The following is a 21,856-nucleotide window of genomic DNA, read 5'->3' on the forward strand; positions in this document are numbered from 1 at the left end:
GCCGGATCGAGTTCTGGAATGGTGCTTTTATACACTAGACACAGGCAGGCACATTAAGCCTGTGGGTTCTGGGTCTGGCTGAGTCAGGACGGCGCTCGTAGGCGCTCGTAGTCGAGTGGGGCCGCGTGAACCCGTTAGGCTGCGCTCAGTCTTCAGTCAGAGGCCATGGGCTGGAAGCCCCGACCACACCGCAGTGATCTGAAGAGTGACGGCGGCACAAGAGAGGACCCGGGAGGCCCTGGCAGGGCGGGCCGGCGCGGAAGCCGCACCCTCCTGGCCCCAGACGCCGGCAGGGCGGAGCCGCGCGGCCGCAGCTCCGCCAGAGACGCGCGGCGCGGCGCGGCGCGGGCTCGCGTTTGAGGCGTATGGGGCTACAACAGGAGCGGCTGCGCCGCCCGGCCGGGTCAGCGTCTTGCGCATGCGCGGACCCGGCGCCATTTTGGTGGCCGGGCGCGGAGGTGATTCCACACTGAGGAGAGCGCGGCGGCCGGGGTGGCAGTGGCAGCGTTCGTGTGCTCGGGTGTGAATCGCCGAGGGAGGAGGCGGTGGTGGAAGAGGTGGCGGCGGTGGCGGTGGTCGTAGCGGTGGCGGAGGAGGCGGGTACGAATCAGCTGCGGGCGGAGACATGGCCAACATCGCGGTGCAGCGAATCAAGCGGGAGTTCAAGGAGGTGCTGAAGAGCGAGGAGGTCAGAAATGAACTCCCGGACATCCCCCACCCCAGCCCAGGGCGGGAGGGTTCTTCCAGCGGAGACCCCAATATCCCCGGTAACCCCTGGTTGGCCCTCCTTGCGGTCGCCCTTTTGCCTGTGGGGAAGCAGCAGTCTCCCCCTGCTTCCGTCGCCTTCTCCTCCCCTCCCTGGGCCCTGGGATGGACCGCCTCGCGGGCGGGTGGTCTGGAGAGGAGCACGGTTTGGGGGGCAGATGGAGAAGGGGGCACTTCTTGGAGGGGTGTGAGCTCTAGAGAGAGCCCCGAGGCAGTGGCAACAGCTGGAAGTGTGGCTGTAGGGTGTGGAGGGAGCAGGCCGAGCCTGAGAAAACCCGGGAAGTGGGTTGGGGGAAGGGGAAAGGTGGTAACTGGATCCGGAGAGCCGCGCTGCTCAAAGGCCCACACTTTTAAGGGTATTCTACATTATAGCCTGTTTGGCCTCCAGTGTCCTTTCCTTTGGGAAGGAGCGGTAAAAGGCCTTAGGTATTGATGAAGGAAGGACGTTCAGAGTTACTCCCTCCTTAGTTCGGTGTTGGGAGAGAAGAGGAGACATAATGGGATACTATTTTATTTGAGTGGGAGATAAGGGAATTTTCACCTGAGGTAGGAAATTAATTCCAAATTAGATCATTATCTCATTTTCACCGACCCCCGGCCCCCAATTTCTAGGCCTCTTTTCTGTTGACATCTAAAGCTTTTTGATTGGGTGAAGGCAAGTTGTTTGGTGTATTAAAGGCATTTAAATGTTTTTCGTTAGGAAAAAATAATGGAGGGTATGAGTAGCTTATTTCAAAATATTGTTTACAAGTTACAGATCAGAGTTTCTCCTAAGACAATGCCTCTGTGACTGTTGTGTTGTGCCATGAAACTTCATTATGATGTCCCTCATAGTTAACTTGATTCTTACTTTTTAAAAACAGTCCTATTAAAAACATGGGATTTCACCAGATCAGTACATTATTATACCTCCTTATTGAGTAGGTTTGTCTCGATGTATCTTATCTGAAATTATTAAAAACATTTTTTTGGTCTCAAGCTGCTCTTGAGTCTTGCAGAATTTACTCTGATGTTGGCCATATTTATTTATGTAATATATTTAAAATTCCCTAGTGATTTGACTCAAAACTATGCAAGTGTTGGTACAATTTTTCATACTCAAATCAACAAGAATGCCAAGTTGTTTTTCCTCCTTGGATTTAACAAAGAGAGATGAAAAAGTAATACTGAAATACTTATTATTTTCAAGATGTCACATACCATTATTAAACGTATCATTACTATTTGTGTTTTTCTCTTATGTTGGAACTTTGATAATCTAAATGATTTGTGAAATTCATCATTCTAAGTATGTGATGAGTAATAGACATAAATGATAGTACTTGAGCTTTATTTGTGTCACTGATTCTACAGTGATCATTTTTCCAGTTAGACATGTTGAATATAATTCTTTAAAATTAACTTAAAAATAACCAATACTAGCAGATTTATTGAATGTAGTAGTCTGTGAGAAATGATCTGTTTTACAGAGCATGTGTATGAACTCTGACCTCTGTATTTGTTCAAGTGCCAAAACTCTGAATGGAAGGATGACTTTGTATTTTTGCGGTACAGTGCAGAAATAGGGTCATAAATGTCTGTACTGATATACAGTGAAACAATAATTCTCACTTTTTATTTGCAAGAAAATATATTCCAGGATAGTTGACATATATATTCCTAATGAAAGATTCAGTTAATACAGTTGCCAACAGCCTAAAACATTTCTTCTGTAATAAAGTTGTACAAGCCTGAGAATATAAGACTTCTTTCAAATACTTTATTTTCTATTACTTAAAAATGGTAAGTTACTGCTCTCGTAATTCATATGGTCTCTTTGCTTTATATGAGGTGACATTCATCATGATATTTTTAGTACTTCAATTAAAGCTTAGAAGAAATCTAGTATCGCTCTAGTATGCATATTGTTAAAACAGTACTGCTCTTTATATGTAAGGGATGCTGAAGCCTTGCTTCAAGTAAGCATTATAGTATCTCAGAGGAAGAGAATAGAAATGCAACAAATTACTTTTTTTAAGAAGAGTACCTTTATAAATCTGGAAGGAAACTTCTTCCAGAAAATAAATTGCAAAGTACATTTAGAAAAGGGTCAGATAATTTAATCTTGGATTATAACCAATAAATAGCTTTATTTTCACCAATATTTTATTTCATTGATAATTTAGTAGGCCCAGTTCTATAAGTGGATTATGTTGATTACTTTCAGCTCATTGAAGGACTTGTAGTACAGTCCACGTGTTTCCTTTTTAAGTGTGGAAATGTAGTATTTTGAGTGTCTCGTCAAGTAACCAAGTATTTCATCATTTCATTTATGTAACTCTCGACATTTACCAAAGTTTGTTTCATATGCTCTTGCTTACTAAGAATACTGGTTGATTTAAGGATTTTTTTTTTTTTTTTTTTTGGCCTTTTAAGTTGTCTTATAAAGATAGCTGACATTTGCTGAATTCTGACCATAAGAAGTTGTAAGTGGCCATTCTTGGAGTGTGTTAATTAAAATATAGTCTCCAAGATAAATCAAATGTGAAAAGCAAGGTGCAGAATAGTGTGGAGGAGGCCACCATTTGTGTTGGAAGAAGGGGAAAATATATGTATTTGTCTCAGTGAGAAATTGGTAAAATTGATTACTTCTAAATAAGGGAATGGGTGTCTGGGGTAATAGGCATCAAAGGATCCCTTTTGAGTTTTGAGTCATGCAAATATATTATTTACTTAAAATAATAAATAGGGGCGCCTGGGTGGCTCAGTCGTTAAGCGTCTGCCTTCGGCTCAGGTCATGATCCCAGGGTCCTGGGATCGAGCCCCGCATCGGGCTCCCTGCTCGGCGGGAAGCCTGCTTCTCTCTTTCTCACTTACCCTGCTTGTGTTCTCTCTCTGGCTGTCTCTCCCTGTCAAATAAATAAATAAAATCTTTAGAAAAAATAAATAAATAAAAAAAAATAATAAAGGCATCTAGGCCTTTTTTCCTTGAGACTGTTTGGAAATCCATCCTTTATGTGTCAGACATTAATTTTATATATGTGTGAATTTTAAGTAATATTTCAAATTGCCAGGAATGGAAAATTGATTAAAATACATTTTATAGTTATTTTATGAGTCGAATTACTAAGTGAAGTGTTGATTGTGAGGATATAATAAAACTATAATCTGTATTCACAGGTTGTATTTTTATTATTGCTGTTAACAACTAACCACCATTTGTAGAGTGGCTCTCGGTACCATTTGTTTATGCATTATTGCTAATTTTCAAGAACAATTCTTTGAATTAGATTTCCTATTTCTTAGATGAGGAAATTGAGATTCAAAGAAGTTAAATTATTTGTCTGCAAACATATAGCTTTGGGATTTGGATCTAGGTCTGCTTGTGTTTATATTGTAGCACACTGTCATTACTTTCCAAGGATAGGCATGCTTTAATTATTTAAAAATAACTGAGACTGGTTTGTATTACTGGTTACAGGATTTAAACACAACCTAATTAAAAAAATAAATAAATAAACACAACCTAATTTAATAGTTTAAACGTTAAAATAAGGGACGCCTGGGTGGCTCAGTCAGTTAAGCGTCTGTCTTTGGCTCAGGTCATGATCCCAGGATCCTGGAATCAAGTCCCGCGTGGGGTTCCTTGCTCAGTGGGAAGCTTGCTTCTCCCTCTGCCTGCTGCTCCCCCCTGCTTGTGGTCTTTCTCTCTCTCCCTTTCTCCCTCTGACAAATAAATAAAATCTTAAAAAAGAAACACATTAAAATAAGTGTTAACCTGTAAATTACTTAAAGATTTAGTTGATGTCAATATGCAAAATACTTTTAAAAAATATTTATTTGAGAGAGAGTGCAAGCTGCGGGAGGGGCAAAAGGAGAGTGAGAGAGAGAATCTCAAGCATGCTCCCCACTGAGCTCAGAGCCCTGCATCAGGCTTCATCTCAAGACCCTGAGGTCATGACTTGAGCTGAAACTGAGTCAGACACCTAACAGACTGAGCCACCCAGGCACCCCTGTAAAATACTTTAAAATTTGAAGCTCAGTGAAGTAAAATGCCCTTAAGTCAGTGCACATACCCGTGTTTGATCGTTATATGTTATTTGTAGTTTTTTCATATTGTAATTGTGCTTTGCTAACATTTTCTGAGATTTCAATAGGGAATATTTTAATTTATGGCATTACAAATTGATTTCATGAAAACTATAGTGTAAGTTTTCTTTTAAGTGTTTAAATGTATTTTGTATTTAGTGTCATTTTAAATTTAATATATTTGATCTAGGTTGATCTATAGAACTAGTTCGCAAGTCTTTAGAAGTAAATCTGTTGATTTCTGTAGACCATAGTTTCTCATTCTTAGCATTATTGACATTTTAGGTGGATAATGAATTCTTTGCTGTCAGAGTGGCTCTTCTTTGCATTGTAGGATGTTTAGTAGTATCCCTGGCTTCTATCACTAGTTGCCAGTAGCACAGCTAACCCTCCTCCCTACCTCCCCTTGCTCCCTGCCAGTTGTAGCAACTAAAACGTCTCCAGACTTTGCCAAATGTTGAGAACCACTGCTGTAGACAAAACTCTTTAGGAGAACATTTCAGACTATTAACTTTGTAAGATGTGTAGTATATTTTATCTAAAAGATGGACAGTAAAGGTACAAAAAAGTTTATAGCATGGCTGCTACTAGTTTTGAGTGATGTTTTTAAGATTCTACATTTGTTTTCCCTTTGTAAATGATTTTTTTCTTTTAAACTCTTTCCTTTTTGATTTAAAGAAAAAGGTGAAATTCCCTGCTGGAAATGAATGTAACCGGAATTTGAACAATTTTTTTAAGAGTAGAAAAGCAGTTTTTACAGTTACATAAGTTATAGCTCTGCGTAACTTATTTAAATAGTGTGCCTTATGGGGTTCTGGGTGTGGGCTGAGTGAGGAAAGCTTTTGATGGGGTAAAAAAAAAAAATTAGAGCCTGTCCAAGTAATACTGTTTGGGGTGCATTTCTTGTTTTATTTTACTATTGTAAAGACTTTGATCTCTGTCCGTCAGGCATAGATTTAGATGCATCTGGGATTCCCTACATGTCACCCCTTTGTGAAGAATATATATTCTTTTTTTCCAGTAAATAATGTTATCAACAGTTATTGAGCATATTGGCCACAGCTCCAGATTTACTTGGTTGGAGATAAATAAAAATGTTAGGTGCAAGAGTAAATATGATGGGAGTTTTGAGGGTATATGTATGGAGGGAGGGTTTTGTTTTTGTTTTGTAGTTTTTAATTCCAGTTAGTTAATATACAGGTTTATATTAGTTTCAGGTCTATAATATTGGAGGGAGGTTTTTGAGCTAGGTTCCAAAGGAAAGTTAAGACCGACCTCAAATTTCAGAAGACAGTGCCAAAGGAATTACAGGAATACTGGAATTTATAAGTATATGATTTTTTTTTTTTTCTGTAGGCACCTGAATTGGAACTAGGGTGCAGAGATTATTGACAAAATTAGGCAAGAAACACATTTACATATTTAGAAAGGTTGCGTGCACAGCTCTGATATACACACATAGTTGTGGAACTAGCGCCTAAATATCTTCACTATTATCTTTAGCAAAAAACACCTTTTTTCATGTCAAAGTAAAAGGTAACCATAAAGTATGACCAGCACCCAGATCAGGTCTGAAACAATATTACCAGCACCACAGGAACGCCCAGCCATCTCTTTCCAGGCACTTTCCTGACTTCTGATAGTACAGATTTGCTCTGAGTATGTTTGAGTAAAAGAATAGATGTGAGTGTATACTATATGATTGTTTTAATTTTGAAGGTTTTCAGAAGATGCCCTTCAAAATCTTTGTTCAGGGGGCACCTGGGTGTCTCAGTCAGTTAAGCATCCAACTCTTGATCTTGGCTAGGGTTGTGAGTTTGAACCCTGCATTGGGCTCTGTGCTGGGCGTGGAGCCTACTTAAAGAAAAAAAACAAAACGGGGCACCTGGGTGGCTCAGTCGTTAAGTGTCTGCCTTCGGCTCAGGTCATGATCCCAGGGTCCTGGGATCGAGCCCCGCATCGGGCTCCCTGCTCAGCGGGAAGCCTCCTTCTCCCTCTCCCACTCCCCCTGCTTGTGTTCCCTCTCTCACTGTGTCTCTCCCTGTCAAATAAATAAATAAAATCTTTAAAAAAAACAAAACAAAACACAAAATCTTTGTTCAAAAAATGTATTAGTAGTGTCTTAGAAAATGTGTTAAAATGCATTGAGTATTCGAGTTGAAAGAGACCTTAGATCTAGGCCAGACTCCTCATCTGTAAGATCAGGAAACTGAGGCCTGAAGAAATTGATTGTTATTCAGTGATACAGATCTGGTTAATGAACCCAGGCTTTTTGCATACCAGTCCATTCTAACCATTATATATGATTGCTTTATGGGACTATTTTTTTCATAAATAATACTGTAAATGCTGAATGCTAATAAAGTATGAGTGACGATTTAATATTGACTATTGTATTTAAGTATATTTTGCCTTTTTTTCTGTCTTGGTGTGAGAACTTAAATTTGGCAGGAGGCAGAGATATTTCACTCCTTAAGCATGATAGAGTAAATTTAGCTTAGTGATTAAGAGCGTGGGCTTTGGAATTAGATTTGCTTTGAGTCCTGGCTTTTCTATTTAACACCTGCAGCATTGACTCTGTATCTTAGTTTTCCTATCTGTAAGAATGTAGGAAGATTGAGCCTTTACAGGGCTCAGAGCAATTCCTGGGACATATGAACAGATAGCTGTTAAGATGTCAAAATTAGCTATATGTTCATATTCTGCTTATTGTTGTTTTGGATCATAAAGGTTTCCTTCAGTGGTGTAGTGAAAGCTCTATGTGAATTTGCCTGCAGAAAAGATTTAAATGAACGAGCTTTAGTACTTCTGATAGAGTTTCTTTGTCACCTGTGTGCAAACAACCTGTGGCCAAGGGGAATGCAAAAGAAAAATGTGGGCCTTGTTCTCAAGATGTTAGTTACCTTTCTTTAGGAGACAATTATAAATTGGGGAAAAGTTTGTGTTAAAATGTGACCTTTTTAAGTGAAAAAGAAGTACTTTATTTGGAAGCCTTTCAGATAATACAGCTTTACAGGATTATTTGGGATTTCTTGATAAGGCTCTGGTGGCCTTGAACTGCACCAAGAAATCTAGATTCTGATCCTATGGTATATGTAATCTTGAATCCCTTGGTAAACTTCCTATCTTACTTTATTTTTTTTTTAAAGGTTTTATTTGAGGGGGCGCCTGGGTGGCTCAGTCGGTTAGGCATCTGCCTTCCGCTCAGGTCATGATCCTGGGGTCCTGGGATCAAGCCCTGAGTAGGGCTCCCTGCTCAGCAGGGAGCATGCTTCTCCCTCTGCCCCTCCCCCTGCTCATGCTCACTCTCTCTGTTAAATAAATAAATAAAATCTTTAAAAAAGAGAGATTTTGAGAATGAGAGTGTGTGCACACTTGAGAGCACGAGTTGGGGGAGAGGCAAGGGAGAGGGAGAAACAGACTCCCCGCTGAGCAAGGAGCCCAATGGGGCTGGATGCCAGGACCCTGAGATCACGACCTGAGTGGAAGGCAGATGCTTAACTGACTGAGCCGCCCAGGCGCCCCTAAAATTCCTATTTTAAAATTGGGTCTTGGAAAATAGAAAGTGGCGGTCACATCCATCTGACATCCGTGGTGTTCTCTTATGTAATTTTGCAAAGGAGAGAACTTCATTTCATTCAAAACCTTTCTCCTTTTTCTCCCTTTAGTTCTTTGCTTTTAGCAAATTTAAAATAATAAATACTTACAGTTTAATGCCTACTATCTGGCATTTTACATGTATGGCAGCCTTATGAGATTGATGTTATTTTTATTTTACAGATTAGAAAATTGCAGCTCTGGAGAAAGTACGTAACTTTCTCAGTATCAAGCAACTTGGTGGAACAGGGGTTGGAAACTATGTCTCTGACTCCCAAATATTTACTGATGATGGTGGAAAGAATAGTGTACAATCATGTCTGCTGCTTGCTACCTGTCCATTATTTTTAAAGATGCTTTTTAAAATTATGGAATATTTTATACTTAGAAGTTTAGAAAACAGTAGGTGTGAACACCTTTATGGTCATGGTATAGATTTAACAGACCTTAACTCTCTCATACTTGGTTAACTTGCCCTTTCCCTCAGGAAATAAAACAACATACAGATGAAGTTCACTTTGTAACCTTTTCCCTTTTCCATTCTCTTTCTTAGAAGTAACCACTGTGCTGAAGATGCCTGTATCCTTACCATTCATACGTTTGTTTTTACTATTGAAACCATAGTAATTTTGAGTATAAAAGCACTTTTTCTTTTTAAAAGTTTAAAAATTTTTTTTCGTAGATGATTGTAATATTCTACATCTCCTGCAACTTTTCTTCTCCTCCTCTTCCTTCTTCTTCCTCTTCTTCTTCTTTTAAAGATTTTATTAATTCATTTGAGAGAGAGAGAGCGAGCACAAGTAGGGGGAGAGGCAGAGGGAGAGAGAGAAGCGGACTCCCCACCAAGCCGGGAGCCCGACATGAGACTCTATCCCAGGACCTGGAGATCATGACCTGAGCTGAAGGCAGACGCTTAACCGTCTGAGCCACCCAGACGCCCCTCCTGCAACTCTGCTTTTTAGTGTTCTTTTTTTTTTTTTTTTTGAGAATTTATCCATGACAATGCATGTTGCTTTAGTTCTTTAAATTATGTAGTATTTCACATCAGTTTTTTTGTTGTTGTTTATTCATTCTCTATGGACAGCATGTAGTTTCAACTTTTAGCTGTTGTACAAAAAAAAAAAAAAAAGCATCGAACATTACTATATATGTTTTCTCGGATACCTAAGAGTTTTTCCTAGGAGGTAGTATTGTAGGATCTGAGTGTATTTGCATCTTCTGCATTACTGGATATTGCTTCAATCTACCAATGATTGTATCAGTTTACACTCTTCTAGCAGTTTGTAAGAGTTCTAGTGACCTGACATTTGTAAGACTTACATTTTTGTAAGTCTGGTGGATGTGAAATGGTAGCTTATTTTAATTTTAATTTCCCTTACCAGTAGAGATATTAAGCACATTTTTGTGTTTATTGGCCATTAGGCTTTCTTTTGCAAACTTAGTGTTCTTATTCCTTACTCATTTAAAAAAATTTGGGGCACCTGGGTGGCTCAGTTGGTTAAGCATCTGCCTTCAGCTCAGGTCATGATCCCAGGGTCCTGGGATCGAGTTCCGCATCCGTAGCCCTGTGCAGCCCTAGCACAGCAGGGAGTCTGCTTCTCCCTCTGCCCCTGCCCCCCCACCCCGCTCGTGCCCGCACAGGTGTGTGTGCTCTCTCCCTCCCTCTTGTGTGCGTGCACACACACACAAAAATAAGTAAATAAAAATCTTTTTTTTTTTTTAAAGATTTTATTTATTTGACAGAGAGATCACAAGTAGGCAGAGCAGCAGGTAGAGGGAGAAAGAGAAGCAGGCTCCCCGCTGAGCAGAGAGCCTGATATGGGGCTCAATCCCAGGACCCTGGGACCATGACCCGAGCCGAAGGCAGACGCTTAACTGACTGAGCCACCCAGGTGCCCCAATAAATAAAAATCTTAAAAATAAATTTGGATGGTTTGTATTTTCCTTATTGATTTGCAGGAACTCTTTATGTATTTATATGATTTCGTCTACTTCCATTATGTGGCTTAATTGTTAACTTTGTTTTTTTTTAATGCTCTTTTTTTGGTAATTGTGGTACACTACACATATAAAACTTACCATCTTGTATATTTTTAAGTTACAATTTCAGTGTACATTTTTGTACAACCATTACCGCTATCCATCTACAGAACTTATTTCATCTTGTAAAACCGAAATTCTGTGTCTATTAAATGCTAACTCTGCTTCTCTGTTGCCCAGCCCATTCTGTTCATCTACTTCTTGTCTCTATGAACTACTCTATTATACGTTATTTGTCCTTCTGTGACTGTTGTATTTATTTTTTTTAAATGTAATATTATTATTTTTAAAGATTTTATTTATTTATTTGACAGAGAGAGACACAGCGAGAGAGGGAACACAAGCAGGGGGAGTGGGAGAGGGAGAAGGAGGCTTCCCGCTGAGCAGGGAGCCCGATGTGGGGCTCGATCCCAGGACCCTGGGATCATGACCTGAGCCGAAGGCAGACGCTTAATGACTGAGCCACCCAGGTGCCCCTGTGACTGTTTTATATTGTTTAACTTTGTCATATCTTCTATCTGAAGTTTAATTTTTAAGTAGTCACATTTTTAGGGGGGGGCGCCTGGCTGGCTCAGTTGGTAGAGTGTGGACTAGATCTTGGGGTTATGAGTTCAAGCCCCATGTTGGGGTAGAATTCACTTAGAAAGAAAGAAGTAAGTCACATTTTTCTGTTTTTTCCTGTATGGTATGTTTTTTGTATTTTGTTTAAGAAATTTTTTCCTTACTTTAATTATCATAAAGATATTTTATATTTGGTTATAGGAGCAAATGTGGGTTATATTCCTTAACTGCTGTACTCAGGCTTCTATCTCTACATATCATATGGAAACAACTACTTCAGGCATTACCAGTATCTTCCCATTTGTCAAATGCAGAGTAACTTCTCATCAGTCCATTTTGTCCATCTTTCACTTCATTTCTCAGAGCTTGCCTCTTGTGGTTGCTCTGATAACTGCTGGTTTTCCTTCATACTGTTACTACCCTTTCTAAGTTGATTTCATCCCTTATTCTCCATTTATCTCCTAAATCTTTGTTTCCTCTTTTGCATTCCTTTCGTTAATTACTCTAGGTCGGGTTTTCATATCCCAGATGGACTATTTATAGTAAAACAGTTTGCTTATTATTATTTTTTTAAACTTTACCTCTCTTTTTTATCCCTAGTTTTTTTTTTTTTTTAAAGACTTTGTCAGAGAGAGAGCACAAGCAGGGGGAGTGGCAGGCAGAGGGAGAAGCAGACTCCCCGCTGAGCAAGGAGCCTGATGTAGGACTTGATCCTGATCCCAGTACCCTGAGATCATGACCCGAGCTGAAGGCGGAGGCTTAACTGACTGAGCCACCCAGGCGTCCCAAACAGTTTGCTTATTTACATTTATTTCTCTGCATCTTCTGTTCAACTCTCCTGGTGCCATGCCACAGGACTGATTCATTGATTGATTTTAAAAGATTTTATTTATTTGAGAGAGAGAGCATGGGGAGGGGAAGAGGGAAAGGGAGAAGCAGACTCCCCACTCAGTAGGGAGCCTGACGTGGGGCTCCATCCCAGGATCGTGGGATCATGACCTGAGCTGAAGGCAGACGCTTAACTGACTGGGCCACCCAGGTGTCCCCATGCCACATGATTTAATTTTTAAAATATGATCTTGTCATTTTCCTTTAGTCTCTCTACTGCCTATTGCATAAAGGCAAAACTTTTATACTTTTGTTCTAGCCTACCTTTCTTGACCTATTTCCTGTCAGGTCTCAACACAGTTACATGCCTACACATACTTCACTCTCAGACCTTCAGCTATACGATATTGCTCACCATTTAGTTATTCTGTCTGCCTTCAATAAGCCCTTACCTCCTTCTTTGCCTTTGAAATATACTTATCCTAAAATGCCACTCCTGATAAACCTTTTGTGAAAACACAGTTTATCCCTATTTTCCAGTGTCATTTTGTCAGGATTTTGTTAGAGTAGTTATATATGTATTGGTAATTGTACATATGTCTTTCTGCTGCTGCTAGATATCATTGAGCTCCTTGAAGATACTCATCTTTTTTCCTTCATCTTGTATAGTGCCTGGAATTGGTAGGCTTAGTAACATTTACAGTAAGCCAAAAAATCTTTGAAGGCATCTACTTTTTTTTTTTTTTGGAGTTGCTGCTGAACGTGCATAAACCCTTTGCATAGGTGTTAGGGCAGGCCTGTTACTCTTAATTATTTTCAGCCTTTTTGGGATTACATATTTTTCTAGTGATTACAAATGCAGGGCTAGTATATGTAGACTTCTTTCTCAAGTGACTGTGGGTACTTTACTTTTAGGTTTCCTTGTTTTGTTTTTGTGGATTTTTTGGTTTGTTTTTGTTTAATTTGAGAGAGAGAGATTAAGTGAGGGAGAGAGAGAGAGAACATGAGTGTGGAGGAGGAACAGAGGGAGAAGCAGACTCCCCACTGGGCAGGGAGCCCAATGTAGGGTTCTATCCCAGGACTCTAGGATCATGACCTGAGCCGAAGGCAGACACTTAACTGACTGAGCCACCCAGGTGCTCCAAGGTTTCTTTGTTTTGTGTGAACTATCCTATTTGGGATTGGCATACTTAAAGTGTGGGTTGTCTGATACTGTTGCTTTTTAGCAGTGATAATACATTTTGCTTCGTTTTTCTTAAATCCTTCTGTAGTATTTCCTTTTTTTAAAAAATAGAATATACTGAAGTTGATGCATCTATGGAACATTTGGATATTTCCAGGTTTTTTTTTTTTTTTTTTGGTGCACGTGTATAAGAATTTTAGGTGTGTATCTGAGAGTGGTATTACTAGTCCATTGGGTGTTTGGATGAGATATTAGGTGTTTGGATGAGATATTAGGTGGTTAGATGTGTCAGACATTGTATCTGTAGGCTTGGTCATACTTTGTTATATCCTTAGGTGTTTACTTAGGTGCTTTATCTCTTATCTGCTCTTAGGAACTGTAAGTGTGAGTCATTAAAGGCAGAGACTTATATTTTCAGTTCTCCATTGCTTAGCTCATTGCCAAGTAAGAAGGAGGCACTTGTTTTCCCAAATGAGTTTAAGGATTTTTTTTAAGCACCCGGGAGCTCATACCCAACCATTTGAAAGTGTGACCGCTTATCCTGCTTCCGAGACTAGGGACTTTATAATATGTTGATAAAGGTGACCCATTCTGTTCAGTGTAAGTGTTGATAATTTGGTCAGTTTGTGCTTTGGGGTGATACAATGTCAAAGCCAAAAACTGGGAAATAAGATGGTGGGAAGGCAGTCTTTTTTTTGATTTATTCTGTAGTTTTCCCTGTTAAAGATCTCAGGGGGCATCTATTTAGTATTATATATGACATCATCTGTATCACTATGGGTTAACTCTTTAGTTTAAGTCTACATTTTTCTTCATTTATTCAACAAATATTTATTGAATGCCATCTATGTTGTTAATAAGGTAGACATAGTCCAGGGCACCTGGGTGACTCAGTCTGGGCGGCTCAGTCAGTTAAGCCTCTGCCTTTGGCTCGGGTCATGATCCCAAGGTCCTGGGAATGAGCCCCACATTGGGCCCCTTGCTCAGCAGGGAGTCTGCTTCTCCCTCTGCCCCTCCCCCTGTTCATGCTTGGGCGCTCGCTCTCTCTCTGAAATAAATAAATAAATCTTAAAAAAGATACACATAGTCCATGCTATTATGGAGTAAATTATGGTCTAGTAAGGCAGTGAAACATTGAACAATTATATGTGTGTTTGTTGAGTTTAAATAAGAACTGTTGGGGTGGGGTAACCTAACCTGAGGGAAAGAGTTCCTTGGGAATAATCCTTAAACTGATAGTTGGGAGGGTAAATTGGAATTAACTTAGTCATACAGTAGGATGATCAATTCTTATATGCATACAGAAAGAACTAGTAATCGTTATAGTCAATGTAGAACCATTTAATTGCTTTTCCCTTTTAAATAATTGGCCAGTTTCTGTGAATACAAAAGTAACATGTTTGCTTATTATTGAATTTTGGAAAATACATAGAACTATAATAAAGTAAAAATTATTTGTAATCCCACCCCTGGAGATAATTCTTTTCTTTAAAATATTTTTGTTTGTCTATGAAATATTTCAAACATGTAGAGATACAGATACATCTTCATTTTGGTTATTTCCTTCTATTGTTTTTTTCTTTCATTTTTTTCTGTACATGTACATATATACGTACATTTAGAAGTTTTTAAAAGAGCTTTGAATATAATTCCAATCAGACTTTCGACCCAGATTTGTAATTTTTAATGTTTTTCAAAGTGATTCAAAGGTGTCTTTCACTATTAGACTCCCTACTTTTTTTTTTTTTTTTTTAAGATTTTATTCATTTATTTGAGAGAGCATGCCCCCGTGCACAGGCAGGGGGAGGGGCAGAGGGAGAAGCAGACTCCCCACTGAGCAGGGAGCCCGATGCTCCCTGAGAAGCTCAAGAGTAAGTAAGCATCTTGGCTCATCTTTGTATCATCAGTACCAACAGCTCTTTATTTAACAACTATTTGAGGGCTCCCTTTATCCTAGGTACCATGATATGTGCTGAGACTATAGTAATGAGTAGGGCAAGGTAAGACAGACAAATAAGTGATAAAAGCAATGCAGAGAAATACAATATTGTATAGATGAAATTAATTGGTTGTTTTTGACTGGGTGTTCAGAAAAGGCCTTTCCTAGGACTCTTGACTTAAATTGAGATCTGAATGATAAAGCTATGTCTTTAGGGGAAGAAAATATTCCATATCAGAGGAAATAGTGAATGTAAAGGCCATAAATTAGGAATAAATTTGCTATGTTTAAGCAAGCAAAAGGTTATTGTGGCTGGAGTATTGTGGGTAAGAGGCGGTGAATGATGCAAGATGAAGTTGGAGATGTGGGAGGCAGGAGCCAGATCACATAAAACTTCCTAAGTCCAAAGTAAAGAATTTGTATTTTAAGTGACTCTGAAAGCCATTTGAGGATTTAAAGAAAAGAACAAAATTTTTGTTTTTAAAAGACCACTTCGGGGGCGCCTGGGTGGCTCAGTTGGTTGAGTGTCCAGCTCTTGATTTCAGCTCAGGTCATAATCTCAGGGTTATGGGATCAATCCCCGAATCGGGCTTTGCGCTGGGCATGGAACCCTCTTGGGATTCTGTCTTTCCCTCTCCCCCACCCCACCCCTACCCCTACCACCCGCACATTCTCTCTAGATCTCTCTTTAAAAAAAAAAAAAAAAACTTTGATACCTTAAACTTATGACTAAGGAAATAATGCGGGGTGATGCCTGATTCCTCACTGCTAATCTGAGATGTATTTTTGAGCAGATAAAGGTTGCCCCTAAGGTTACATGTCTACTTTGTGGGATCCTTGGGAGTCAAGACCTGCCCATCCCCCCTTTAAAAAAAGACCACTTTGGCTGCTGTGTGGAGAATGAATTGAAACTGAAGATGTAAAGAAAAAGGATGGGGCGCCTGGGTGGCTCAGTCCGTTAAGTGTCTGCTCGGCTCAGGTCATGATCCCAGGACCCTGGGATCTAGCCCTGCATCCAGCTCCCTGCTCTGCGGGGGGCCTGCTTCTCCCTCTCCCACTCCCCCTGCTTGTGTTCCCTCTCTCGCTGTTTCTCTCTCTGTCAAATAAATAAATAAAATCTTTAAGGAAATAAAAAAATAAATAAATAAAAAGGATTTAGGAGTTAGGGGTTGAGTTTGGCTGGAGTAAAGTCAAGTCTGGAGAGAAGTATCCCAGAGTTGCTTGGTTAGGGATTTTACGGTGTTAATAGACTACTAACTTTCAATTTACCATTCTTAGGAGTTTGATCCTTGTCCTTAAACTCTCGAAATGCCTGTCAGAGGTCCAGACAACATGTCTTAATTTCAGAAAGGGAAAGGCATAACCCACATGTCAGCTGAGTTCGTCCCCTTTAAAGAGCTTTCTGAAAAATCCCATTCAGTGACTTCTGTTTTTATTTATTTATTTTTTAAAGATTTTATTTATTTATTCATGAGAGACAGAGAGAGAGAGAGAGAGAGGCAGAGGGAGAAGCAGGCTCCCAAGGAGCAGGGATCCCGATGCGGGACTCAATCCCAGGACCCTGGGATCATGACCTGAGCCAAAGGCAGACGCTTAATGACTGAGCCACCCAGGCGCCCCTGTGGTGTCTTTGAAACCATGAGAAAACAGAGTTCCAAGAGTGGTCAACTTTGTCATGCTGCTGAGTGAGAGAAATGACCACTGAATTTGCAGCGCAGTATCATTGGTAACCTTGACTAGAATATTTTCGTTGGAATGGTGAAGATGGATATATGGTTGGACGGAGTTAGTAAGAGGAAGTGAGGTGAGGAACTGGCAGCTATGGTCAACTTTTTAAAGTTTTGCTTTGACAGAGGAGCAGAGAAGAAAGGGGGAGCTGCAGAAGAATATGGCTTCAGAAATCTTAAAAAAATTTTTTTAAGGTTCTATTTATTTATTTTACAGAGAGAGAGAGTGTATGCACAGAAGCACGGGCAGGAGAGGGACAGGCAGACTCTGTGCTGAGCTCAGAGCCCGACTCAGGGCTTGATCTCACAACTCTGAGATCATGACTTGAGCCAAAATCAGGACTCAGACACTTAGCCAACTGAGCCCCCCAGGTGCCCCTTAAAAATTTTCTCATATTCTACTGATTATGTTTATATGTTGATGGATGGGAGAAATTGATTATGCTAGAAAAAGGAGGAGTAATTGAATCTGCAAAGTCCTTGAGAAGAACGGGGGGTGGGGGTATTACTAGATAAATGGAAGGATTAATCTTTAATAGGAGCAGAGACACTTAGGGCAATGTTAAGTTTTCATTTGGGATTTGTGGTATTCACTTGAACATGAGACCAATTAATGATGGTTGTGTGTGTGTTTTTCCCCAGCAGTGCTGCTTGGGGCAGACGCAGGAAGGTGGTTTGGTTTTGCTTTGGTTTTGTTTAAGTTAATTGGGGAATGAGTTTAACTAGCAGTCGGGCTTTGCCGTATGAGTACCATGAAGGAACAAAAGCATCAAGGTTAGCAAGGAGTGATTGGTAATGATGGAGAGTGGTGATGTTCGATTAAGCCAGCTAATAGCTGGGTTTGGAGTACTAGTGAGCTTGATCTAAGGAGGTTGGGAATCTGAGAAACTTGAAATGGATTTCAGAGAAAGTACAGTTTCTGGTGATGACAAAATTATGTGTATGACCATGGGGATAAGAGCTTACAGTCTTTAAATATTTATTAGAATTACAGTCTTTGTCGCCTTACTCTTTTTTGAGAATTTAGAAATGTGCAAAGGTGACAGGTATAAGCAACAGTCTCTCATCAGCCACAGATTGCTGTTGCTAGTAACATCTTTTTTTTTTTTTTTTTAAACCAAGTCAAGGTCTTAGTATGTAGTATACTGTTTTGTATTTTTTTCTCATAATATATTTTATATTTCCTTCCTTCCTTCCTAAGTAGGCTCCATGCCCAATGGGGCTTGAACTCACCACCATGAGATCAAGACCTGAGTTGAGATCAAGAGTTGGACGTTTGGGGCACCTGGGTGGCTCAGTCACTTAAGCGTCTGCCTTCGGCTAGGGTCATGATCCCAACGTCCTGGGATTGAGCCTTGCATTGGGCTCTCAGCGGGGAGCCTGCTTTCTCCCTCTCCCTCTGCCTGCCGCTCTACTACTTGTGTGCGCTCTCTTTCTTTCTCTCAAATAAGTAAATAAATAGAATCTTAAAAAAGAGAGAGAGAAATATTTGACTGAACCACCCAGGCCCCGATATATCTTATGTTTTCTATGTGGCATTAAATATTCTTTAAAAATGTTTACTGTTTAGGGTGCCTGGCTGGCTCAGTTGGTGGAGTGGGCGACTCTTGATCTCGGGGTTATGAGTTCAAGCCCCACGTTAGGTGTAGAGATTACTTAAAATCTTTTTTTTTTTTTTTTTTTTTTTTAAGATTTTACTTTATTTATTTGACAGACTACAAGCAGGGGGAGTAGCAGAGGGAGAGGGAGAAGCAGGCTCTCCACTGAGCAGGGAGCCCGATGCGGGACTCGATCCTAGGACCCTGGGATCGTGACCCGAGCCGAAGGCAGCCGCTTAACCAACTGAGCCCCTCAGGCGCCCTCCCACCTTTTTTTTGAAGATTTTATTTATTTGACAGACAGCGAGAGAGGGAACACAAGCAGGGGGAGTGGGAGAGGGAGAAGCAGGCTTCCCGCTGAGCCAGGAGCCCAATGTGGGGCTCAATCCCAGGACCCTGGGATCATGACCTGAGCCGAAGACAGGTGCTTTATGACTGAGCTACTAAGATTACTTAAAATCTTTTAAAATTTGTTTAAATATTAAATAGCATTAAATATTAATAGTATTTAATTTATATATCTAATATTTAGTATTACCTGACTAAACCATTCTTTTTTTTTTAAGTTTTATTTATTTAAGTAATCTCTACACCCGACATGGGGCTTGAACTCAATGACCCCAAGATCAGGATTCTCATGTTCTTCCGACTGAGCCAGCCAAGCCACCCTAAACCGTTCTTTAGTTGAACATTTAAAAGTTGTTTCTGGGGGTACCTAGGTGGGCTCAGTCGTTAAGCGTCTGCCTTCAGCTCAGGTCATGATCCCAGGGTCCTGGGATTGAGCCCCACATTGCGCTCCCTGCTCCGCGGAAAGCCTGCTTCTCCCACTCCCCCTGCCTGTGTTCCCTCTCTCGCTGTGTCTCTGTCAAATAAAAAAAATTAAAAAGTTGTTTCTGTTTTTTCCACTGTGTGTGTGTGTGTGTGTGTGTATTGAATAGAATATCTTTATATAATTTTTATATGAATTTATTTCCCTAAGATAGATATCTTGGAAAAAAGTTACTGGTCTTCGTGTCTGAACTTTTCATATGCTGATGACCAAAGTGCTTCCCAGAAAGTTTGTTGTAAATTACTCTAGCACTGGCACTGTATGAGGCAGCCAATTTCATCATATTCTCTCCATTAATACAATCTTTTTTTAAAGTCAAATAGACAAATCAATTGTCCAGTTTTATTTTTTAATTTTATTTAACTTTTTATTAAGAAAAAAAAATTTTTTTTTTAAATTTCAAATCCTATCTATTTTGAGAGAGAGAGCATGAGCTGGGGGGGGGGGGGGGAAATTTCACAGGGAGAGGGAGAAGCAGACTCCCTGCTGAGCAGGGAGCCCGATGCGGGGCTTGATTCCAGGACCCTGGGATCATGACCTGAGCTGAACGCAGACGCTTAACTGACTGAGCCACCTAGGTGCCCCTTAATTAAGAAAATTTTCAAATGGAAAGTTGAAGTATACTTATATTCCCACTATCTAGATTCAACAATTGTTAGTGTTACTGATAGGAAGGTAATTCACTACTAAAATCTTGAGCTTGCATCTCCTAAAAATAACATTCTTTTACATAACCATAATATCATTGTCCTGCCAAAGAAAATGTTAATTCCTTGGTATCTAATATTCATACTTCTCAGGTTTTATAGCCTTTTTTGGGAGGGAGGAGCAGGATCTACTTAGGGTTTACAAATTGCATATGAATGTAATTTTTAGTGTTTTAAAATTTACAGTGGTTCTCTCACACACACCCTTTTGTTTTTTGACACTGAAAATCCTGGAGATTTCTTTTTAAATATTTTATTTATTTATTTGACAGAGAGAGACATAGCGAGGGAAGGAGCATAAGCAGGGAGAGTGGGAGAGGGAGAAGCAGGTTTCCCGGCTGAGCAGGGATCCCGATGCAGGGCTGGATCCCAGGACCCTGGGATCCTGACCCGAGCCGAAGGCAGACACCTAACGACTGAGCCACCCAGGCGCCCCATGGAGATTTCTTTATGGTGGTGCTTTTTATATTTCTTGTAAACTGGGAATTTATATATAAAGGTTTGACTAGATTCAGGTTAAACATTTTTGGCAAGAGGACTCCTAGTGTAGTATAAGTTTCATATTCAGTCATTAGTAGATGTGCAATAATATCAGGTTGTCTCATTGTTAGCGATGCTAGGTCATTTGATCCTTGCCTGCATCAGTTATCACATTGGGGGTTGCAGAAAGTTGATTTTCCTAATTGCCACCTTTACATTTGCTTAGCTAATATTCTCCTAGAAAGAAGAGATTTCCATTGTCAACTGGAATGAAAATTATTATCAGAGTAAAGATTTGGTATAGTAGTCACCTCCAATGGCAATAATGATTTTCCCCTTTCTCTTTTTTTATTACCAGTGTGTGGATGTCTTGGTCAACCTAAGCTACCATAGCGAAATACCATAGTCTGGGTGGCATAAACAACAGAAACTAACTTTCTCACAGTTCTAGAGGTTGGGGATTTCAAGTCACAGCTTCAAAAGTAATTTGAGACCTTTGTTGTTTGAAATTCTTGTGATTAAAATAACATTTATTCAAAATAAATTCGTGTTGGATTTTATAATAGTGTTTGTAAACATTTAGGTGAAAGGATTACTCTTAAGTGGTAGAAGTGATGGCATATTTTCTTGTCTTTTCCCTTTTTTAAGAAAAATATGATTTTGTTTCAATTTCAGATATATATTCTTTGTCAAATTTAAGGTCTGTATTTGTCAAATTAAGGCATTTCCAAATACCTTTTTAATTTTTTTAGATCTTGTTTATTTTTAAGATTGATTTATTTTAGAGCGCATGTATGCAGGGGGTGGGGGTGGGGGTGGGCAGAAGGAGAGGGAGAGAGAAACTTAAGCACACTCCTTGCTGAGTGTGGAGCCTGACTCATGACCCTGAGATCACCACTAGAGCCAAAACCGAGAGTCCTGTGCTCAACCAAATGCACCACCGAGGTGCCCCTTAATATTTTATTTTATTTTATTTTATTTTTTTTATTTGACAGAGAGAGAGACAGCGAGAGAGGGAACACAAGCAGGGGGAGTGGGAGAGGGAGAATCAGGCTTCCCGCGGAGCAGGGAGCCCGATGTGGGGCTCGATCCCAGGACCCTGGGATCATGACCTGAGCCGAAGGCAGACGCTTAATCGACTGAGCCACACAGGTGCCCCTAATATTTTTAAGTAATCTCTACACCCAACTGGGGCTCAGATTTACAATACCAAGGTCAAGAGTCACATGTTCTACCAACTGAGCCAGCCAGGCACCCCCCAAGTACTTTTTGATAAAAGTTTTAATGGAATGAAATCATTCTTGAATTCTTGGAATAAATCCCTCTTTGTCATAGTGAATAGTACTTCAGTTTGTAATGCATGTTAACCAAAATTTTGTTCAGAGTTGTGTATCTTTTTAGTGAGACTTGCCTGTATTTGTTCAGAATTGTGCTAGGTAAGTTTGGGGGGAGTCAGAGCCATGTTTGTTTTATAAAATGTGTTTATGATCATTCTATTCATTTAATTGGTTTGAAACCATATGGGATTATTCTT

General features: G+C 40.0%; 1 protein-coding gene and 1 non-coding gene across 2 annotated transcripts in view; both read left to right on the forward strand.

Moving 5' to 3' along the window:
• Positions 1-412: 412 nt before the first annotated feature.
• UBE2K (ubiquitin conjugating enzyme E2 K) overlaps positions 413-21,856 on the forward strand; it is a 72,050-nt gene continuing 50,606 nt past the window's right edge. The window contains exon 1 of the mRNA XM_032400221.1: positions 413-688. Within this exon, the coding sequence (XP_032256112.1) occupies positions 626-688 (63 nt within the window). The 5' untranslated portion in view covers positions 413-625. The remainder of the gene's footprint in view (positions 689-21,856) is intronic.
• On the forward strand, positions 15,694-15,839 carry LOC116630372. The gene has a single exon (XR_004298960.1). It is a non-coding gene; the product is annotated as a U12 minor spliceosomal RNA (small nuclear RNA).

The sequence above is a fragment of the Phoca vitulina genome, unplaced genomic scaffold (genome assembly GCF_004348235.1).
Source record: "Phoca vitulina isolate PV1807 unplaced genomic scaffold, GSC_HSeal_1.0 scaffold3, whole genome shotgun sequence".
NCBI lineage: Eukaryota > Metazoa > Chordata > Mammalia > Carnivora > Phocidae > Phoca > Phoca vitulina.